The sequence below is a fragment of the Leptonychotes weddellii genome, chromosome 6 (genome assembly GCF_054177405.1).
Source record: "Leptonychotes weddellii isolate Sample4059 chromosome 6, ASM5417740v2, whole genome shotgun sequence".
Taxonomy (NCBI): domain Eukaryota; kingdom Metazoa; phylum Chordata; class Mammalia; order Carnivora; family Phocidae; genus Leptonychotes; species Leptonychotes weddellii.
The window spans coordinates 93617335-93640090 of NC_138374.1; the positions used below are offsets into that span (position 1 = coordinate 93617335).

General features: G+C 46.5%; 1 protein-coding gene across 3 annotated transcripts in view; it reads right to left on the reverse strand.

The window, feature by feature from the left end:
* ASTN1 (astrotactin 1) overlaps positions 1 to 22756 on the reverse strand; it is a 296455-nt gene that overhangs the window by 90766 nt on the left and 182933 nt on the right. For 2 of the 3 annotated variants that reach the window (XM_081824650.1, XM_081824651.1), the window contains exons 9-11: positions 11456 to 11530; positions 4486 to 4623; positions 3817 to 3967 (exon numbers count right to left, since the gene is read on the reverse strand). In XM_081824650.1, the coding sequence (XP_081680776.1) occupies positions 3817 to 3967; positions 4486 to 4623; positions 11456 to 11530 (364 nt within the window). The remainder of the gene's footprint in view (positions 1 to 3816; positions 3968 to 4485; positions 4624 to 11455; positions 11531 to 22756) is intronic. The other variant, XM_081824653.1, reaches the window with a different exon arrangement.

Here is a 22756-nt window from a genome sequence, read left to right on the forward strand (position 1 = left end):
CATGGAACACTTCATCTAGAACTAATGATGTAATGTATGGGGATTAACATAAGAATAAAAAAAAAAAAAAGTGGATGAGGGAAGCAGAAGATCAGAGAGCATGCCCTACAGAAGAATGGCCAGAAAAATGCAATGTCGTTGGCTTTAAAGATGCAAGAAGGGGACCATGAGCCAAAACCTGAAGGCAGACTCTAGAAGCTAGAAAAGACAAGGCAAGGGATTCTCCCCTGGAGCCTCCAGAAAGGAATACAGCTCCGCCAACACTTGATTTTAGCCCAGTGAGACGCGTGTTGGATTCTCACCTACAGAGCTGTAAGATAATAAATGAGTATTTTTTGAAGCCACTCAAAACCCGTGGTCATTTGTTACAACAGCAACAGGACACTAATACAGTAACTCTGCAGAACCGTATGGAACTTCACAGATCACAGAGCCCCTGCTTTTGTACTTTCCAGGGAGGGACTCCTGCTTCCCACCTTGGCACAGTGAGGACAATGGGTAGAAGTAAAACCCAAGTTATCAGCAGTGGGTGGCTGACCTCTGCTCTGGAAACCCTCCCAACAATTCACCAACCCCCGCCTTGGGAGGGTGGTCTGGTTTGGAACAGAGTGACCATGGCTTCTACAGGTCTGTGCCTTTCATGGGCCATCTGTCTCCTGCCCTCAGAGACAACAGAAACAATAGGGCAATTAACTGGGTAGCAATTAACCCTGTGGGTGTCCATGCATAACCGAGAAACGTGTCCTGCCTTCCTCGAAAGAATGAAGATTGAGCGGCCAGGGCGCACCAGCCCCACCTGCCTGGCTGGCATCCAATCAGGAAAATACAACACAGGTGCATCCTCTTGTCCCACATCTCTGCCACTTTCCCAGGTTCCTTAAGGGCCAGGTTGTTCTGAGTTCCTCATCTCTTTCTCCTTTCATGAAAACATGTCTTTCCTGAGAAGGCTTTCAGTTCAGCACCCAGAGAACTAACTGAATGGCAGGTTTCCGTGGAGTGGAGAACCGTAACACAATTCTCCCGAACTGCAGTTTGGTGCCAGGTCCTCTGCTGTCCCTGGTCCACCTCCAGATGACCCGGGAATGCTCTGCTAACGCATCAGGGCTCTGGGACCATCCTGATGTCCAGCTCAGCTCAGCGTGAAGCCCCTGATCTACTTCTTAGGACGAGCCCAAGGGTCATGATATGGCACATCAGCTCTCACCCCATCAGTCCTCCTGTCTCAGGGATCACGTGCTTTATGGCCAAGGAAAAAGTCAACTGAATGGCCTGCCAGCCAGTGGGCCCCTCCTTCCTCCAACCACCGACGTGGACCAGTGACTTCAAAGTATTATGCTAATCCCAAGCACTGGTCTAATTGGGTGACTTTCAGCAGCGGCTCCGATTCTAAAATGCAGCGGACTTATTGCAAATGCATATTCATCGGAACTATTCCTGCTCGCTCCGTCTCACAGACTACAGTGCTAAAAGCACAAAAATACACCAGCAAGGCTACGTATGCCAAGTAAAAGGGGCTGGGATCACCGACAGAAGGCACTTGACAGGCAACCCTTCGGGGCTCGGGAAAGGGGCAGGGAGGTGGGTGGAGACGGAGAGCATATGTGTGCATGTGTATGAAGGTGTGAGCACGCTCAAATTCATCCGGGACCAGCCGGGATGGGGGCGGGGTGGGGTGGGGAGAGGGATCCACGCATGTGCACACACAGTGTTTCAGGACTCAGAATGACCCGAGGGAGGAGTGAGGAATGAAAGGTTGAAATCTGAATGAAGAAATGCAGGTTGAATAGGAGGGAAAAATGTGTCTCAGCTGGAAGCTCCATTAGACAGTGAAATTGTCTCCTGAGGGACCTGGTTGGGAAGCTCCCTGTTCAAGACATCTGAAAGTGGACCGGCCAAAGGGAGGGGAGCGCTGTGGGACATCACCTTACCTCCTGGCTGCCTCTGGAAGAACCTACAGAACACTTTTCTTTGTCCTTTCCTGATGGTCCTCTGTTCCGCTTTCCCTTCCTTTGATGGACCGGCCAGGTCTCCGCCTACCTGCCCCTCCGCTCTCTCCCTATTCTTTCCCTCCTCAGATGAATCAAGCTCCAGTCAGCAGCTGCCTAATCTGTGAAAGCATGGGGAGGCCTTAGGGCTGAGAGAGTCCCACCCTGGATCCCAGGCACTCATCCATCTTTGATGGAGCACAGCTCCGGGAACAGAGCAAGTGCTCAGAGACCGGGAAGGGGGTGTGTGAAAGATGGACTGGCCCAGCCTCCTCACAGCTTGCCCTGCTCCAGGTCCCCTTACCGGAGCACAGCTGTTAGACTGGGAAGTGGGAGGTGGCACCGTGTTCTCCCTGAGCTGGAGGCTCCTGGCCCTGCCCCAGAAACACTGCAGAACTACGCGTCTCCATGAACCAGATCTCCCTCTCCTTTACACCTGCTTGATACCTGGCTTTGCTGCTTTCTTTCTCTGTCCTCTCCTCTCTGTGAGGATTGCATCATTCCGCCCTTAAAAGAAAGGAGGGCTGGCGACAGACAACAGTGTTGAGGGGCACAAACATGCCAACGGAAAGGTACCAGCAGCTGAGGGCTTCATCCAATCCTGCCTCCCTTTACCTGCCAGGTTCAGTCACTCTTCATCCACAGTGCAGGAGCGACTTAGCACACTCTCAACCAAATGGCCTTTCTAGGTCCTAGCATCCCATATTTTAGTTCCCATAGCTGATAACAAAGTAGAAAATCACCTTGGGCGAAGTAGGAGTTCATTGCCAGGGTCTCAAAGGAGACATACTTTTATTTTTCTCTACCATTCCTGGCGTAACTTACTTCTTTCATCATTCTGGCCTTAGGTAGGTTTCTCCTCAAATCTCCTGCTACAGTCATTTGACCCAAGACAAAGGTAGAATTTCCTATTACGGTCAATACAGTCGAATTCCTATCAGAGTCAATGTCATACTATTCAGCAGCTAATTACTTCTCGAATTGTTTGGCGGTATCCCTCACCAAGTAGATTGTAACATTGGAAACAAAGAATCCTGCTATATAATTCATGAAATTTCCCTAGGATAGTGATAGTACACACAGTAGGTGCTCCATAAATATTTCTTGATTAACTGACTGGTGATTAGCTTCTCATCTCTGTCAAGAGAAAATTCATAATTTATTTTTTTATTATTTATTTATTTTTAAGATTTCATTTATTTGTGGGAAAGAGAGAGAGCACAAGCAGGGGGGAGGGACAGAGGCAGAGGGAGAGGGAGAAGCAGGCTCCCCGCTGAGCAGGGAGCCTGCACCACGCAAGGCTCCATCCCGGGACCCTGGGATCATGACCTGAGCTGAAGGCAGACGCTTAACTGACTGAGCCACCCAGGTGCTCCTTATTCTTTCTTTCTTTCTTTATTTTAGAGAGAGGTGGGGGGAGGAGAGAGAGAGAGAGAATCTTAAGCAGGCTCCATGCCCAGCACAGAGCCTGGCCCCGGGCTGATCTCACAACCCTGAGATCGTGACCTGAGCCGAAAATAAAAGTCAGCCACTTGATCGACTGAGCCACCCAGGTCCCCTGAGAAAATTCATAATTTAGATTAGACAGTGCTGACAACTAGAGAGGGATCATTTTTTTACCTTCTTTCTCTCTTTTTTTAAAGATTTTATTTTTAAGTGATCTCTACACCCAGCATGGGGCTCGAACTCACAACCTCAAGATTAAGAGTTGCATGTTCTACCAGCTAGCCAGCCAGGCGCCTTCTCTTTTATTCACACGTATTTTCATCTATGTATCTGCATTACTTCTTACCCTGTGCCCCCCCCACCCCAACTGATGGGGCGGACATACCACGCAACCACTGGAGTCCAGCTTGCGGTCTGAGATGCAGCGGAAGTTCTTACTGCAGCCCCCGTTATCCTTGCTGCAATCCCGCACTGGCCCAAAGGAATCCAGCAGAACCTCCAGGCTGTCAAAGGAGGACGAGGTCATCAGCTCCTCTCTGTGGGGAGACACGGGGCGGGGGGGAGGGGGAGGAGTCAAGGGACTTCAGGTGCAACAAGTAGCATCACATTCCAAGTTCCTATCTAGTCAACCGTGTCACGTCTCGCTCTCGCTCACACAGAGTAAAGATCAGCCACACTCTGAGCCTTGAACTAACAAATTATGGACATTCTCCATATCTGGGAAATGAGCCAAGGCTATAATGCCTGGTCAAAGAAGGAGGTCTAAACTTGGGCAAGGAAATTAACATTTTATTGCCTGTCAGTCCTTAGGGGATGTGGGAAGTGCTTACAAACTCTAATTTTATGTCCTCTCCCAGAGCATGAGCCTTGGGGTGTGCGATATTGACCCAGATAGAGTAGATGCTGGCACTTCGTACTGGGAATCGGAAGGCAGCTTGCCAACCTCCCCTTTCAGCTTGTTGTGATTCCTTCCCTAGCTCCTTGGGCCTTCAGGTAGTTCCTCACTCAGCTCCCCACGCCAAGTGTGGCCTCGGCTCCCTGGGCCCAGACGCACCTGACCTCCACAGCGTCCTCCATCACTGTCATGTCCGTCTTACACTTCGCGGAAGGGTTAATGGCCAGTTCAGCCGGTGGGATCACAAAACTCTTGCTGAGGGGCAGCCACATGCCCTCCCCAAGGGTGTAGGTGAATCTGCAGGGACACCCAATACCAGGTGGTTACGGCGGGGGGACCAGCAGCCCGCAGGAGGACCGAGCCTTCTGCTGTCACGGGCTTCCTTCTCAGCCCTTGCCACCTCTTCAGAAAAGGGAGCTGACGGCCATTCTGTGGACAAGACGACTGAGCCCGAGGGAGGCAGAGAGGCCTACTCCTGCGCACCTGTCCAGCCATCTGGGAGAACTGATGGTGGCACCCACTCACCAGTTGTTGGAAGTGGTTTTTACCAAGCCCTAGGAAATCCAATTCCAGTTTCCTTCAGATGTGAAGCTGGGCTTCCTCAATCCTAAGTCAGATATAACTGGAAGAATTTTGATTGAAGCGACAGGCTGGCCTCCCACCATCCCCATCCCTCGGATTACACACTCAGTAGTAGTGGTGGTTGCTCTCTGTGCCTGGAGAAACCCTACCAGGGGAAAGGAAGTGAGAAGCTCCCCGCGTTCTGGTTGTTGTGTGATGCACACAGAAACAGCTTAAGCCAGGAGCCCCAGGGAGAGGAGAAGAGGATGAACAGAACAAGCCTGGATGTATTCTCCAAACTCCTACCCACACCCTCAGCTAATGTCTGTAACCCTCGGGAGGCAGGGGAGATTGTGTTGTGTTTTTTTTTTTTTTAAATTCTTATAACAGGGGCTAAAAGGAATAAAAGAATCAATCAGCATTTCAAAGGAGAGCTTAAGGAAACCATGAAAGATTATTTGTTTATTTATTCATTCATTCTATTTCAAAGGCATTCAAATACTCTGTGTTCACAGTCAAAAACAGTCTATGGGATAAAAGCCAGTGTGGGTGGGATATCACAAGGCTGTGGCAGTCTGGCGGCCCCTTCCAACTTAAATGCAGAGGGAGGAACAATTGAAGAATGCCTACAATTAGAAAGAACCCAGCCCTGGCTTGATCAGCATGCTGGTCACAGAGCACCACTTCAGAATCTCGCTCTTACCTCTCCCTTAACCCACACACTCCCTTCTCCACTCCCTGGGATTGCCGGAGATGCTAGGAAACCAGACTGATGGCATGAGATTTTTTATGAGAAATGTAGCGCTCTGGAATGCTGGCTGCAGAGAATACCCATAGACCAAGGCTCGCGAGATTTTCACCCACTCCTTGAATGACAGCCCTAGGAGCTAGAACGGCTGAAAGAAGAGAAGGCAGGTGCCTAGGGGATAGGCAAAACCACTGAGCATGTGGGATATGGCCAGGATTTGGGAGATGGTTCCCTCATTCCCAACCTCACTCTTGGTCCCCTACTTCTCTGACCTGCTGGGCAAATCTCCGCATTAAGCAGCACTGAAATATCAACAGTGCCTCTTGCTCTGAAGGAGGCCCTCAACTCTTCCCAGCCCTGGGGACAGAAGGCAATAGTTGGGGCTAGGTCTGTGCAGGGACACAGGGAGGGGTCTGCACCAGGTGAGGGAAGCCCGTTAGTAGGGGACAGAAGAGGACACCTGCCAAAACTGAAGGCCTGCCAGCCCCTTCACACACACACACACACACACACACACACACACACACACACACACGCACCCTCCCTCACCTGGCAAGATTAAAGAGCCAATTCAGGGCAAGTGATTGCCCCAAAGTGCTTGGAATTTGGAACTTAGGGTTGAAGTGGGTCGAAGGCAACAACATGTGAGTAGTTGTGCTGACCCTGCATTTCAGGATGGACATTCTTGAGGGCAACATTACAGTAGGGAGGCTGGGCTGAGGGCACCACTAATACTATAAATAATCTGTTGTTTCCGAGGGAACATATGCAAGTTTGAATGGTACTGGGAGGAAGCAGTTTATTTGTTTATTTGGACATAGAGGTGAATTTCTGTTTTCTATTTTGGTTACAAAATTACAAGTTTGCACAGATGCAGAGCAACAAATCTGGGACCTGTAGCTTATAATTTATGAAACAGGTTTTAGGAAACAGTTGGCAGTTCTAGCATATTTCTGATGGTTAATTTTCCTTTTGGAAGAGAGTCCCACGTCCCTCCATTTCAGCTTTCCCTTCCTCTGCATGCAGCAACAACTCAAAGGGAACAGAAAGCTACCTTTTTCTCCAGCTAACACTGCTCAGTGCATCTAAGACCTACAGAGCAAAGTGTACATCTCCAAAGATGCCATTCCCACCCACTTCTTCAGCTTCTCCTTAAACCAAACACTGCCTCACACTTTGTGCTTCTACGGTGCAAGCTGACTGTAGCTCCTAAAGTCACCTTCATTTTCTCACCTCTTTGCCTTTGCTCTTGATGATCCATTATGAATTTGCTTCCCTTTATTCTTTGCTGGATGCCAGTCATTTTAAAACTCAGTTAAAAATTCCCACCCCTTCCAGAAAGCCCTCCAGGATCTTCAGGCTCAACTTCAGGCTGAGAAATGGACGCTCCTCTGTGCACACACATGGCCCCTGGCTGCCCTGGAGATGTTGAATTGTGCCCACCTTTTCCTTTGTCTGTCACCACTCAGAAGAATGTGCTCTCTTGGATGGCATCTTTGTTTTCCCATTGCCTAACACAAATTTTTGGTCCAAGGGGTGGGGGTCACTCCATAAGTATTTATTGACTGATCAATAGGAGATTTAGTTATGTTCTCCAGTTTGCACAGTCTACAGGGGGATATAATCTCCATTTTCAAATTTAAAAGTAGAAGTGATGGTGAAGATTATCCTTCATTTAGAGCAGGACAGGGCTTAATCTCTGGGTTTGAATGGATTTAGTGGTCAAGAAGGATCTGGGTTTCACGTCGTGAGGAATTCGCAAAGTGCCCAGTAGTTTCTGAGACATAACGCTGGACCACATTAGCAAGAAAAAACAGTGTGATCTTCAATCCCTGGTAGGGCCAAGGTGAAACCTGCCGAGGAAGCAGTCAGGTGTGGCTGAGACTAACCTCACTTGAGAAATCTCACCATGACAGGTGCTCCGTAGAGCTGCTCCATTTATCCTCACAACAGTCCTCTGAGGTTGGTCACTTGGCTCCATTTCACTGATTTGTCAATTAAGATTGTAAGGAGCTTAGCAACCTCCCAAAGGTCACCTCTCCGTAGGAAAGATGGGGCTTGGTGTACCCAAGTAAGGCTCACAGAGCTTTCCAGCCCATACTGGCTCATGCCTATGAGATTCTAAAGTTTTCTTTCCTCTGCAAAATTTACTGAGTAACTCCAAAAACCAAATATAGAACAAACTGTCAGAGAAAAAGCTGTGTCCTGAAATCTCATCTGTCCCTCATTCATACAGATTTGGCAGGAATGACTTCAAAAAGCCACCAAAGAGAAATTGGGAGAGCATCTGGAATGCTTTCCCAAGTTGGGCCTTCTCTCGTGACAGCTGGTGGTGACCACTGCGGTTGATGGCTCAGCTGTAGCCTGAGTCGTGCACACGACACTGTTGAACTAGCTTAAAACTTCTGTTCAGAGGTCAACACTTGCCAGAGAGCACTGGACAGAATAAGCCTATACACTCACTGCGGCTTGGCATCAAAAAGAATGTGAGGAAATGGATGAATAGCTCTTGGCCTGGCATCTCCACTCTTCTCCAGAGCAGGCCAGTCCAGGATGAATTGTTGTTCCCAGTGACACATGTACTCATGTGGGAAGGAAGGTCTCTGAGAGAGAAATCTGGTCTGCACCAATCCCTTTCACCAAAGGGTCTAGTGGAATGGGATGATCCTAGCCACAATGGAAAGGACATCTCTGGGACCCCCCTGGGTTTGCTGAGAAGACTTAGCTGGAGGTTCAGCTTTCTCGGACCCTTTGAGTCTAGCCTGGGCCCTTCCCAGCTTCTTTGGGATTGCAGATTACTGAGGCTGGGTTGGGTATCAAGGTCCTTTATTAATCTGATTTCAAGTCCTTAGGAAACACCTGAAATGATCAACTACAGATATTTACTGGAGATCTACTGTGTTCCAAATTGTGTGTTAGATGTTAAATATTTAAAGCCATATAGGGTACTACCCTTTCCCTCAAGAAGACAACCATTTCACTGGGGAAATAAATAGGCAAATAAAAATAAACATGAGAGGGCGCCTGGGTGGCTCAGTCGTTAAGCGTCTGCCTTCGGCTCAGGTCATGATCCTGGAGTCCCTGGATCGAGTCCCGCATCGGGCTCCCTGCTCAGCGGGGAGTCTGCTTCTCCCTCTGACCCTCCCCCCTCTCATGTGCTCTCTCTCATTCTCTCTCAAATAAATAAATAAAATCTTTAAAAAAAAATAAATAAACATGAGATAAAATAATTGACACATAAATATTACAGTCACTACATTACAGATATTTGGAGGGGAGAAAGTCATTGTGGGTTGGAGAAGCTTTAGAACAACGTTTCTCAAACCTGGGTAGAGATCAGGATTACCATGGTGCTTTGAAAGAACTTTTATGGCCTGGCCCCACATCTCAGAACTTTCCAATTTATTGGTTTGTGCCGGGTAAGATCACTGGTCATTTCTGAAGCCGACTGGGATTCTCCTGGAGGACCAGGGTGGGAGAACAATTTTTGGATGAAACTGTAAATTCTTTGAAGTCAGGGACTATCTCAGTCATATTTGTTTGATCAATCCAAAACATCTAAACCAGTTTCTTGCAATGGTGTAGACCATGAAAATGGGTAGTGTTTATATTAGGAGGAGAATATATATTCTTGTTAGAGGAAAGAGGATGAGCCACAGTGCAGAGGAGGAACTCTTCAAGTTGCTGGGGACAGTGGATCAGGTAGGGAATAGATTTGACTAAGAACAGAAGGTTCCACAGGAGAAGAGCAATATATAATACAGACTTGTATACTGACATTCAACAGCAGAAAGACTCAAATGTCAGAAATGTGCAGTGGCTTGGAATTCATCAGGACACTAAACTGTAGGTGAGCAGAATAGCAAGTAAACAGTCCTTAGCTTCTTTAAGAGATTATGGTCACTGACCAGGTCACAGAATTTTCCAGAATAGCCACTGGCAGTTGGTTTACTCAGATCCCAGAGTGGTTTCGATTAAAGTTCCTAATACCTGTAACAGGTAAATCATGACCCACTGCATTTGTCGGAGAGACTAGTTATTGTCACGTTAGGGACCAACATGATTGATTACTGCACTGGCTCCCGAAATAGTTGACTGAAAGGGTCAAACCATGCAACTGACCCCTCGGTAGTGCTAGGGCATCACATCCAGTTGGCAGCTAACAAACTTGAAAAGAATAAATGGTGCTTGTGGGGATGGAAACACAGTTCTTGTGCAGGTTCTGCTCTAATGGCAATTTCATTAAGGTCCCTGTTTTTCAAAGTGTTAGTTTCTGACTTTTAGGGGAGAGGAAACTTATCCACATTAATCAGCCAAACTCCACGAGGCTCTCCATCTGCCTTATCTTTATCACCCTTCAAAGGTCCTCGCAGACCAGCATCAGAAAACGAGAGAAAAAAGTCAGCCAAATGATAAATCACTATTGGAAAGTTTAAATGCCCAAGTCGTAGTCTAAGGAATATAGCTGACATCTTGTGTAGCACAAATCCTCAAAAGCAGCCTCCGGCCAATGCCATTAATGTGACCTAGCCTCCCTGGGGAGAGACATTCAGGAGGGAAAAAGGCAAGGGGGCCCTGTGAGGGAGTGATTCTGTAAATCTGCGCTTTTACTAAGAGCACACCTTAAGAGAACACTGCAGGGGCCAAACCCGGTCCATCTGGAGCCAGCAGGGAGGTGGGGGCAGGAGAAGCTGGGGCAGAGGACCCACCTCTAGGCGGCAAATGCAGGAGCAAAAGGAACACCTAGGCCCAGGACTGGCTGACAGGGAGGGTCTGGGGAAGGAAGGGCCTGGAAAGGGAGCAGTGAATACATGAGACTCAGCGTATTATAGGAGTGCAGGGAAAAGGAAATGAGGTTTCCATCTGCCTCACACTGCTCCCCATTCCTCCCATAGTGCCTTGCGCTAGCTTAATGCATACTTTGACATCAAAACCTTCCTGCAGCCCTGCTGACTTCCTCTTTCTGGGGACATGCACGCGGAGGGAGACGTATTCACAACCACATTGCCAGGCCACATGCAATCTCGGGCACTTAGCTGGTAGTTAGCAGATGCACATTGTGCTGCACATTCACTGAGTGACGGATAGATTGAAAGAATAAATGGATGGTAAGATCTTAGTTTGGCAATAAACATGTATTCCAGCTAAAGCCTGGTGCGAATGAAACTTTATGAAAATCCAATAGTTCACAGCGGCACCCAGGCCTTCCTCTGCTTGTTGACTTTTTCAGCTTGTGCTATTCCAGGTGTGTCGGTAGAAATTTGGGAGGGACCAGACACATCCAATTTGTTTAGGAGGGTGGTAGGGAGAAGAAAATAATAATGAAGTAGAGCTGAGAAAAGGAGGCGGCAGGGGTGGGACAGATTCATTTTGAGCAAGATTTTATGAAAAAGGTGCAAATTAGATGCAAAATGGAGAAGCAGAAACTGACATTAATTGCCTGCTCTGTGCCTGCAATTTCTGTGCCAGGGGCTCTCCCTGCATTATCTCATATATTCCCCACAGCAGTAGAACTAGGCATATGACGTAGCCCCACTTAACAAACATGGAAACTGGAGGCTCCAAGAGGCTAAGTAAATTACGGGGGTTCACAGAGCAGGCAAGGAAGGAAACCAGGACCAAAACAGAGTTGTCTGCCCTCCCAAGTTCTCCACGGTGTCACCAGGCAAGAGTGCGGGGCCGGTGCTTTGGTTACGAGGAGGGCAGAACTGCTAAATGTGGTTCCCAGGTTATACTTTATCTCTAGGAAAGAAAGTTCAGTGGAAAGTGGGTCATGGGGCTTGTAGACATACATAAGCAAGTCCCTAGACAGCCACTTACCTGAATATTTTATCAGAAGGCTGTTCTCCCAAAACCAGGTCAAAGCCCCGCTGAAATATTGTGTAAGGCCAAGGCCTAAAAGGAGAAACATCGTTCAATTAAAATCAACTCCACAAACACTCTCAGAACATCCACTTTGTGCGAGAGGCACCATGCTGGGTACTGGAGACCCAGAGACAGAGAGGACCTCATCCCTGCCCTCCAGAGACTCCCACAGACGGGAGCTCACACAAGACACTGAATGCTGGAACCAGACCAAGAACGGTTTCAACGTAAAAATCACTGAACCACTAGGAAAGTGGGATGTCATGGGCAGGACAACAACTACATAGAGAGTAAAATTATATTAAGGTGGACCTCACATAGCTGTAATTCACGGTCCTTCCGATGTAGACCTAACAGACAGACACTTAGATTTGCCTCACTTAAAAAAAGAGGAGCAGCATGATGTCTTGGGAAAAACGAAACCTCTGGAATCAGACAGTTCTGGGTTCAAACACTGTTCTGCTCTTGACCCAACTGGCTTACTGTGGACAGCTTATTTGCCTTGTGGAGTCTAATCTCCTCTTTGGTAAAAATAGGGTTAATAACGGCTGCCTCCAGACCACTGTGAAGATGAAGCAAACCTCTTAGGCCAAAGCCACAGCTCCCATGGGGTCCTCAACATGCCCCCTTTCCCTACTCAAAATGACATGAGGATTCTGGGTCTTGGACAGGTTCCAGATGTTTTCAAACCTTTTAATGTCATTCATTCAAGCGGAAACAATTGAAATGGTATTTTTAAATAATTCTTAACTACAAGTCTCCCTTGTGAGCTTCTAGGTTTTGTCACCTACACTTGAAAGTTAGCAAAACTATTTCATTTAAATAGTACATATCTTTTGGCTAACCCAAATGTCTAACCCCAAAATTATTTACTCAAAATTATTTGAGCTAGACTTAGTGAAGCCCAGGATTGTGTTGGCTACTAGATATCGTGCGTCCTGGGTGAACTGAGCCCTTGTTCCCATGGAACTCAGTCTCAAAACTAACCCAAGGATTAAAGATTTTACTGTAGACATGCCTTTGGTTTTCAAGAACCAGAAAAAGTCAGCAGAATAAATTGACGTAATTATGATTTGGGGCTAATGTTGGGAACTAACCCAGGGGTTGTCAGTGTGGGTGATATCATCCAGTAGAGTGCATTTGGGGACATTCATGGTAGAGAGCTTGGGGGACATTGCTGGCATTTAGAGGGCAGGGCTAGAAAGGCTAGAAGAGTACAGTGCTTAGGATAGCTCTGCGTAACAAAGCAATTCCATATGTCCTGCAAACTACTGAATGTCTCACTACACATTTACATAGGTGAAAACTTGCCTATCGTGACCTGAGCCAAGATGCTAACTCCATTTACATATAAGCACTAAGCAGCTTGTACTGTTTGGATATATGACACATTTTCTACTTGCATAACTACCATGTAAATCGAGGGAAGATGATACATCATTAGAAATTTTACCAAGACTTGTTCGTAAGTTTGGAAAATGGTATCATTGTCCACAATGCTGTTCATGATTTTTGAACCATCAATATGGCACATCCAGATCAGTCTATATTGCTCTTACATATATTGTATATCATATATTATTTTACATATTACATTATGATGAATCAACATCAGGTGCAAATGTCTGTGAAGACTTTATTATTTCTCTTATCGCAATACTACCACAGCATTTACACATTAAAATGGTTACTCTATAATTATAAATTACTTTCTTTTTATTTCTCTTTTAATCACTGTTAAGGCATTATATTTATAGTTGAAATCTTGCATATGTAGATTTTATTATTTATGAATTTCATGTAAGGATTATAAATGGGGTTAAAAAATTTATTATAAAACAGGGTGTTGGGTCTGATAGGGTTGAGCACCACCAACTTAACTAGTTAACCAATTAACTAGCCAAAGGAGTTAATAGTTGCAAGGGAAGCCATTAGGACTACATAAAGAAGTGGCTGGGATGAATGCATCTGCTTTTTATGCTTACTATTTATAAACCCTTTACTCCTGGGATTCAATTTAGAAATACCCTGAAGCAACTAGAATTGGCTCCAAAAAGTACCCCACACTGTATTATGAATAACCTCTGCATCAAATAAACAGTTCTCCCCCTTGTGTTTTTCGTGTTTGTTCTCTTTATTGGAGGTGAACCCACAAAGAAGGGTTTGAATATGGTTCTTTTTTTGCTGAACAGCAAGTGGTGGCTTATGGGCAGCTAAAAATTATGTATTAATTCAAGAAAAAGTCTAGAAGTCATGAGGAAAAAAGTCCCCCATGATCTTTGACACCTACTGAAAGGGCAGTAGAAAAAGAAGGACATGCAACTTTATCTCGCTGTTGGGTAAAATCACATTTTATTTACTATCTGTTTAGTAATTTTAAATAACACATATTTTGCCTTCGAGTCATCTCCAGTACTCAAAACTGGTACAATGTGTAATTAGAGTTAATTCTTGGCTTGGTTCCTAGGTTGTTTGAAAATATATTTTGAGGAGCCAAATTTCAGGACTGGCGTTGATTACAATGTGAACAATTAACTGCGTAGAATAACATAAATAAACCTGTATGCAAGCCATAGGTAATAAATCAATGAGTCCACTGATTAAGCACACATCAGCATGTTGCTAGGTAGCTCAGACCAAAGAGCCCTCCTGTTCTCAAGGGGCCTGGAGATTGAGAAAGACAACTCAAATTCCAAGGGCGCAGATGTGCAGGGTAGAACTTGCCCAGATCACAATGAGGGGCGGCAGGGTACAGCAATTAGGACATGGGTTCCGGAACCAGCCTGCCTACTTCCAATTCCAGCTTCACCACCCAATCACTGTGTGATCTTGAGCAAGTCCCTTAATCATTGTGTCCCCATTTCCTCACCTGCAAAATGAGGTTGATGGAAACAATTATATCTGCTTGGCAAGGCTGTCGTGAGGAGGAACGATTTAATACAGCTTAAGTGTTCAGAACGGTCTCTGGCATTTAGGGAGTGTCCTACGAGCATTTGCTAAAAAAGTTAAATTTATAGGTTACCCAAATCAAATATAAATACTCTAGCAAGGAGATTCCTTAATTTCTCTGCAGGAAGAGGTGCAAATGGAATGGTAACACCAGGCTTTAACTCAGATTATACACGTATGTGTGTTGCCTGCCATGGTCATCATTACCCAGGATGAACATGGGAACACCAACGCTCCCCGCCCCCCACCACCCACCCAGCCATCACTTCACAGGACAGTGATGATACAGTATTGACATTAAATACACAGAGAGGGGGTTAGAGCATCCTGTGAAACGGTGAGCATTGCGAACTACTCTAGCAAAGGAATAAAAGAGAATTTATTCATTTTCTTCCCACTGGTCAAGGATGATCTGTCAAAGAGATGGGGATTCTTGTTTGATTTATTTAGCAAATATTTATGGGGGGCCTATTGTGTGTGAACTGTGATACTAGGCAACAAGAGTTGGGATAAGGAGATTCTTGCCCTCAAAGGAATCTATAGTCTTTCTGAAGAAACCCATATATGTCCGGGCAAACAGAAGGGAACGAGTAAACGGGAAGGGGAATGGAGTTCTGGGAGGTAAGCCAGGTGGTAAGGCAGTGGTCGAGTGCTGGGAAGGCTGGGGGATGGCGGTGCCTGGAACAGTAACAGCGGGGAGCTGGGTGTACATGAGTGGAGAGGCTCCAGGGGGCCGCACGGGAAAAGGCAGGGGTAACATGATGAAGAGCTGGACCTAACAGCGCCAGAAGCACTTGGGAACTGAGTTACCCGTGACCACCTGACAGGGGAAAGGCGTCGGTATCAGGGCTGTCTGGGTAGAGGTCCAAGTCAGAAGCCCATCACTGAGTCCTATATCCAGGCTGACGCGGACATTGCCTAAGGGATGCTTGGAAACAGGGCCCTATGGCCCTCCAATGGTCCCTTTCCTCTCTTTGCTTTGTTTTTCACTCTTCAGGTTTTATTCTCTCAAAATGGCTGAAGCACATGGTGGAGACTTGGCCCCAGTGGCGGCAGCTCATGTCTTTAGATGTTCACTCCACAAAGGGGAGGCTCCCCCTCCTCGTTAGGAAAGCATAACCCATGGAGGAACTGCTTGACATGTCCTGAATCAGACGAGCCACCTGGACCAATCTCTGGGGCCAGGGAAGGAGAGACATCTAAGCAGACGCAATTCCCATTTGGGTTTTAAGGCTCGAACTGGGAGGGGGAGTGAATGTCAAAGAGAATAATAATTTCCACCTCAGCCTCTATTTGCTTGTGGGGCAAAAGTGCTGCCTCCATCAGAAGTGGGTGGCATCCCTGAGCAGATCGTGTCAAGATTAGTTCTGTGGAAAGAGCGCGAGGCCGTGGAGTTGCCCAAGGGTAGCATCAGGCCGGGTGTGGGCACGAGGTTGAACCTTACCGTTGGAAGGAAACTTCACTCTCTTTTGACTCCAGCTTAGATGTGTGGCCTCCAATATTCTGTGTCCTGCGCTGGACAAGCCAGTCACAGCTTGTTCGCTGAGGAACATTAGCAGCCTCAGAAGTCAGAATAGAGTTTATCTGTTGGTTAATTTCTGCATTCTGACCAATCAAGACCCTGAAGGCTGCCCCCCCTCCCATGTGGGCAGCGACAGATGGCCTAGATTCGGGGTCAGTCACAGGCCAGCATGACAACCAGGTGGGACCCATGGCCTCAAGCAGGAGCAAAATCCCTGCTGCAGTAATGGGACACACAGCAGCCTGTGGGACACACACCCAAACTGGGGAAGCTGGGAACTATTAGTCATCTTTTATTTGCCTTTTCCTCTCTCCCCATCTCACACTATACCCACAGTCTACGCAGACTCTTTCCTAAACACGGGCAACTCCCAGACTTTCAGCTTCTCTCCTTAACTCTTCCTCTTCTTCCCCAGGACACATCAGCAGTCATGGGGTTTTCCCCTTTGGTCTTGGTGTTGGGCTGGGCCAGAAGCTGGCTGTGGCCTTGACTTGACCTGACTGGGCCTTTGGGCATTTCTGCCACTATGTCACCTAGACATAAATGAGCGGGTGAACATTCTGCACGGTCAGCCTGACTGGGCGATCCGTTCACACCAGCTCTGGCAGTGCAGGAAGAGACCACTTCTTCTGTGGACAAGTGTTTCAAGTGCGGCTTTTTGATTAAGAACAGCTTTCTACCTAACAGTGGCACCTAGAAACAGAGCTTAAAAGCTTTTGGTCAGCATGTCTGGTGATGGGCTTCCTTGTGGAGAGCTCAAAAGACTCATCACCTGGCGGGAAGAGGGGGAATAGAGGTAGATAGATGGATAGATAGATAGATAGGAGGGAGGGAGGGAAGGAGGAAGGAAGGAAGGAAGGAAGGAGCAGAGGGGATAGAGAGACCAGAGAGAATACATACATGTATATATGTATGTATGTATGTGTGTGTGGGGTGTGTGTGTATACTTCAATGTAGAGAGAGAGAAAGTTTCAGATGCAGGTACTGATGAGTAAGGCACATCGTGATGAGCTTATAGAAACCAGGAGCTTCTTTTGAAGTTATATATGCCCCCACCTGTCACTAAAAAGAACATTTTAGAAATGAAAATAATTTACCCACAGTTAAATAAAAACACATCCTTTTAAGCTTTCCTGATGTTTCTATAGGATGCTTTAGGGCCTGGGGACCCTTGCCAATGTTGTTTCTTTTCTTTCTTTTTTTTATAAAGATTTGAAGGGGCACCTGGGTGGCTCAGTTGGTTAAGCGTCTGCCTTCAGCTCAGGTCATGATCCCGGGGTCCTGGGATCGAGCCCTGCATGGTCTGGGCTCCCTGTTCAGTGGGGAGCCTGCTTCTCCCTCTCCCTCTGCCCCTCCCCCCTGCTTGTTCTCTGTCTCTCTCTCTCAAAAAATAAATAAGATCTTAAAAAAATAAAGATTTAAAAAATTTATTTATTTTATTTTAGAATGAGAGAGAGTGTGAGTGGAGGGAGGGGCAGAGGGAAAGGGAGAGAATCTCCAGCAGACTCCACCTGAGCACAGAGCCCTATGCGGGGCTCAATCTCACCACCCTGAGATCATGACCTGAGCCGAAACCAAGAGTCAGACACTTAACTAAATGCTCCACCCAGGTGCCCCAGATGTTGTTTCTTTACCCGAAATTTCTCTCCCTCCCATTGATGTGGTAACTTAGATTATTCTTTTAAGTCTGGCTTAAAAATTACTTCTCAAAACAGACCTTCCCTGGTGCCCCAAGACTAGGTTACGCCTCTTGTTATATAAAGCACACTTTCCTTTATAAAACCTATACATCAAATCACTTTATTATATATTCAGTTGCTATTTCCCCTCATCAGCTATAAAAACTGTGCCATGATCTTTGCTCTCCCTTCACCATCTAGCGTAGCACCATCACGGAGCAGGGGCTCCATAAAGAACTAGACTACGTGACAAATGAGGCTGGACCCAGGTCTGAGTCCCGGAGCAGGCAGTCCACCGCAGCCCGCAGCTCAGGCAAGGCACTTACTTTCTCTCAGCCTCGGCAGCATTGTGCACAAAATGTGAGAAAACAGTACTTAGACTTGTATACACATGAGTGTGTCCTAGCACAGCGCCTGCCACACAGAACAAAGTCAACAATACTAGTTACTGTCATTATAACTAACATTACCATCTGATGAACAGAAAATGCATTTCTAACATTACATTTAAAAAAATAAACCCATGGGGCGCCTGGGTGGCTCAGTCCGTTAAGTGTCTGCCTTCGGCTCAGGTCGTGATCCCAGCCAGGGTCCTGGGGTCGAGCCCCACATCAGGCTCCCTGCCCAGTGGGGAGCCTGCTTCTCCCTCTCCTTCTGCATGCTGCTCCCCCTGCTTGTCCTCGTCCTCTCTCTGTCAAATGAATAAATAAAATCTTTAAAAAACAAAAATAAAAATATATAAACCATGACAGCGGTGTCTGGGTGGCACAGTCGGTTAAGCGTCTGACTCTTGATTTTGGCTCAGGTCGTGATGTCAGGGCTGTGAGATCGAGCCCCGCATGGGCTCCGTGCTGGGCAGGGAGCCTGCTTGAGATTCTCTCTCTCCCTCCCCCTCTGCCCCACCCCTCCTCTCTCTCAAAAACAAACAAACCAACCATGATGATCATGGTCTATTTTACAAACTCATGCTATCTTTAAGCATGCAAATCTCATGTAAAGACAAACGAAATATTGATGTGACTTTATTCATTATTTAATGTCTATTATTTAGAGGTTTTTATGCAGCAGAATACCGTATTTGTCAGTAAGCAGCAAAGCAGCCCGGAGTGTGGCTCTAAGGCCAAACTGAGTAGGTTTAAAAACTGGTTCTACCACTGGTTAACCCTGTGCCCTTGTCCAAGGTCATTAATTCCTGCCATCAGACCATTCTATCCACTTGCTGAAGTCGTGCTAACATCACCCTGCCCCCAAGTTCCCCCCACATTTCAGAGCCTGGCTCACTGTCTTCTCTGACACTCCTCTGTAATTTTTGGTGACTTCAATAGTCACTAAGATGATCCTTTCAATTCTTAAACTACTCAGCACCTTGACTTTTCTTCTTAATGACCTTGTCCTCCACCCCCACTCCCATGGTAAAGCCTAGACTACCAACATACGCAACCCTTCCTTGGTCATAATTTCAAGAACCCCAATACATGAGCATCGCCTCCTACCTTTCCAGACCATTCCTCCCAACGACAGAATTTTCTACCCTCCTGAGACTTAAAATCCATTTATCCAACCACCGTTGTATTGACCCTCACCGACCTCATCTATTCTCTCCACTCCTTACTTAGATTAAATTCTGTGGCCCATAAATTCACACCCTTTCGTGTAACCTCAACTCTCTCACCCCTCCACCACTTCACCATACTTGAGTGTCTAAAACACTCCAACACTGGTTACACTCAACAACCCTGTGGCTCCAGTTTTGTCCTTCCACACATGAATGCAGTTGGCAACCATGCTGACTGGTCTCATCTTAAATCCCACACCACTGACCTCGAGTGGGCTCTGAATACCACCTACATCACACTACGTTTTTCCTTGTCTGTTCACTCTCCCACTCTCTAGATCATATTTCAAACCTTCTTCTTTCTCCTCAAAACCTCCAACACTTCCTCCCCCATCCTTACCCTGGGCTAATGCTCTGCATCCTACAGAATTGAGAAAACAGAGGCAATCGGATTAAAAGCTTGTACCCCCACATCCATTCACCAACCTGCCTCTTGTCTATGACTTGGCCCTCCTTCCAGCAATTAGGCACGAACAGTTTATGCTCCGTCTAGATTGCTGCTATCCCAACTGAGCCTTGGCCTCTTATAGGCAGTGGGACATAAGGGAAGGAGCCCCAGGTGGAAATTATAAATCCAAACTCCCTTCTGCTACTAGGACCTCAAGCAAATAAGTGTGCCCTAAAGTCTCAGTTTGTTCATATGGGGAATGAAAATCATGAGGTAGAGCATATCCCATACCAGCTTTATGTTGTTGAGCCCCATGTGTATAAATAAACCTCAGATCATTGATAATCTTTGATTATTCGTTTTCAATCAGCTTTTTTTTTGCTATGTTGCCCATGTGCGCACTTTACAGAAATTATCTCCATGAAAGATAAAACAGTGGAAAACTGGCACCATTCCTGCCTCTCTGGCCCAGTTTTCTCAACTATAAAATGGGATAATAATAGTACCTACCTCACCAACTGCACAAGATTAAATGATCTAAAATATGTGCAAATTACTTATAAATGACCTTTGATATATGGTAAGTTCTGAATAAATGTTAGCTGTTACTATTCACATATTACTGGGAATGCTGGTTCTAAATGTTGCAAAGGCTTTGTCCCGAAGAAATTTTAGAAATACATGAAATTATTTTGAAAATGACAATAATGAACAAAATGACAATAATGAACAAAATTCAAGGATACAACCTTGCAAAAAAAGGTGGCAATAAAGATAAATGCACACTCTGTTGGTTAATTTTATGTGTCACCTTGACTGGGCCACAGGGTGTCCAGATACCTGGTCAATCATTATTCCAGGTGTTTCTGTGAGGGGGTTTCAGATGAGATTAACATGACAATCCGTAGACTGAGTAAAGCAGGTTGCTCTCCCTCGTGTGGGTGGGCCTCATCCAATCAGGTGAAGGCCCGAACAGAACAAAAAAGCTAACTAACCTTCCTTTGAGTTAGAGAGTACTCCACTTGCCTGGTGGACTTTGAACTGAGGCATCAGTTTTTTCCTGCCTTTCAACATGAACTGAAACATTGCCTTTTCTTGGGTTTTAAGCCTGCTGGCCTTCAAACTGGAGTTACATCATCAATTATTCTGGGTTTTGGCCTTTGGATTCAGACCAGAACTATACCATTGGCTCTCCTGGGTCTCCAGCTTGCTGACTCCAGATCTTGGGACTTGTCAGCCTCCATAATCACATGAGCCAGTTCCTTATAATAAATCTTTTTCTGTATTTGTATCTATGGGCTATTGGCTCTGTGTCTCCATAGAATGCTGCCTGATGCACACACAGAAACACATACACATACACAACTATAGAATCCACACTTAACCTTTCTGTCAACACAAAGCATTTCAGGGAGTAAGGGAAGTGAGGGGACACGAGCACGGACCTGAAGTCAGGCAGGACACAGCAGCACCTTGACCCTGGCCTTATGGAGAGAAAGATAAATGTCTGCTTCTGTAACTCAGGGGTCATTACAGAAGGCAGACACAGAGTCCATCTGCCCTCAGATGGAGAAAGCTGGGGCCGACTTGCAGTTGCCTTGTAAATTCTGGATCAAGGATTATATAAAATAATGAGGAAGAATCTTTGAATAGGCCAGAAAAAGCTGGTAACAGTGACTGCCATTTCTTAAACCTCCGCCACAGGCCAGGCAGACACTGTGCTAAGGGCCACACACACATCCATCATTTCACAAGCCCCCGGAGAGCTGTCCAGCCTGACGGTGACTGTCCCCATGTTGCAAAGGCACACAATGGTTCAGTAGGGCTAAGGAGGTTGTGCAAGCTCACATAGCCAGTAAGGGGCACAGGTGAGTGTTACCATGGAGGGCAGAGTCTGTACTTTCTCCTGCACCTTGCTCCACCATCACAGGCACAGAGATGCTAGAGAAGCATACCAAGACAGCATGGCTCTGCAGGCAGGGATGCCTCCTGGCTCTTGGGCTGGGTTGCCCAACACCGGCTTCCCAGTGCAGTGCCAGGAGGGGTAGATGCTAAGTACAGTGCCCAGGATGAATGACCTGCTGCCTTGCCGTGTTTTCGTAAGGCAGTTCTGCCATGCGTACACCAAGTGGTCTTCAAGCCACTTGTTTATCTGTCTTCCTCTTTAAATGTTCTCTCATTGACCCAGCTACTGAATCTCCTTTATCCTTGCATCTTTCATAAACAACAGCAGAATGGCTCTCAAGCTTTGGGGTACATCAGATTCACCCCACATATGGGCATCATGGTCCTGAAACTTTAGTTGCTCTCCTTTCAAATATCTAGGGTGAAGCCAAGCATCAGTAGTCTTAAAAAGTTAGGTGGGTGATTGCAAAGCACACAAGAGGTTGAGAACCACTGGCCTAGTGTGTGCCCACTCGTAGCCCCAGCCAATCTTAATGAATGAGTCTGGCATTCTAGAAAATACGACTACCATAAAAACAGAAATTGCAACATAGCCTAGGAATTCACTGGAACCCACCCTTAAATTTCTGAATAATAATGAGATGAAGCATATTGAGTTCTTTCCTGTCCCTTTTATTGATGAATTAAGAAATCCGAAATCTCATTACAATTCTATAAGATGCGCATTTGGTTTTTCTAAAAACCATCAAGTCATTTTGACTTCAGGTGGATCAGCATTTCCATTAAAAGAGTATTATACAGCTTTGAGATTTTCATGTATTCATAAAGAGGGACACATGCCCCTCCCACCACAGACCCACGTGTACTCCTGCTCTGCATGCACACACATTCACAAACTCACACACTTCGCCACAGCCAGCTGCAACAATTCCTCTGGGGATAGGGGAGTCAGACAGCCAGCAGGACTAGAAATGGCTCTCTGCCTCCTCTCTTTACCTCCTGGCAGCTGCCTGGACGCTGAAAGCAGTCCCGCAGAACAGAGACCTGGAGAGCAGGGTCCCTTGTAAAGTGAGTCACCATCGGGCCCTCCATCATTCACACAAATCACCCCACGGCCCAGATTCTGTGGGTGGGCTCTGCAGTCAGACGGCTCTCCATGGGAGCTCACGGCCTCCATCTGAGTTCCTTGCCAGCCCTG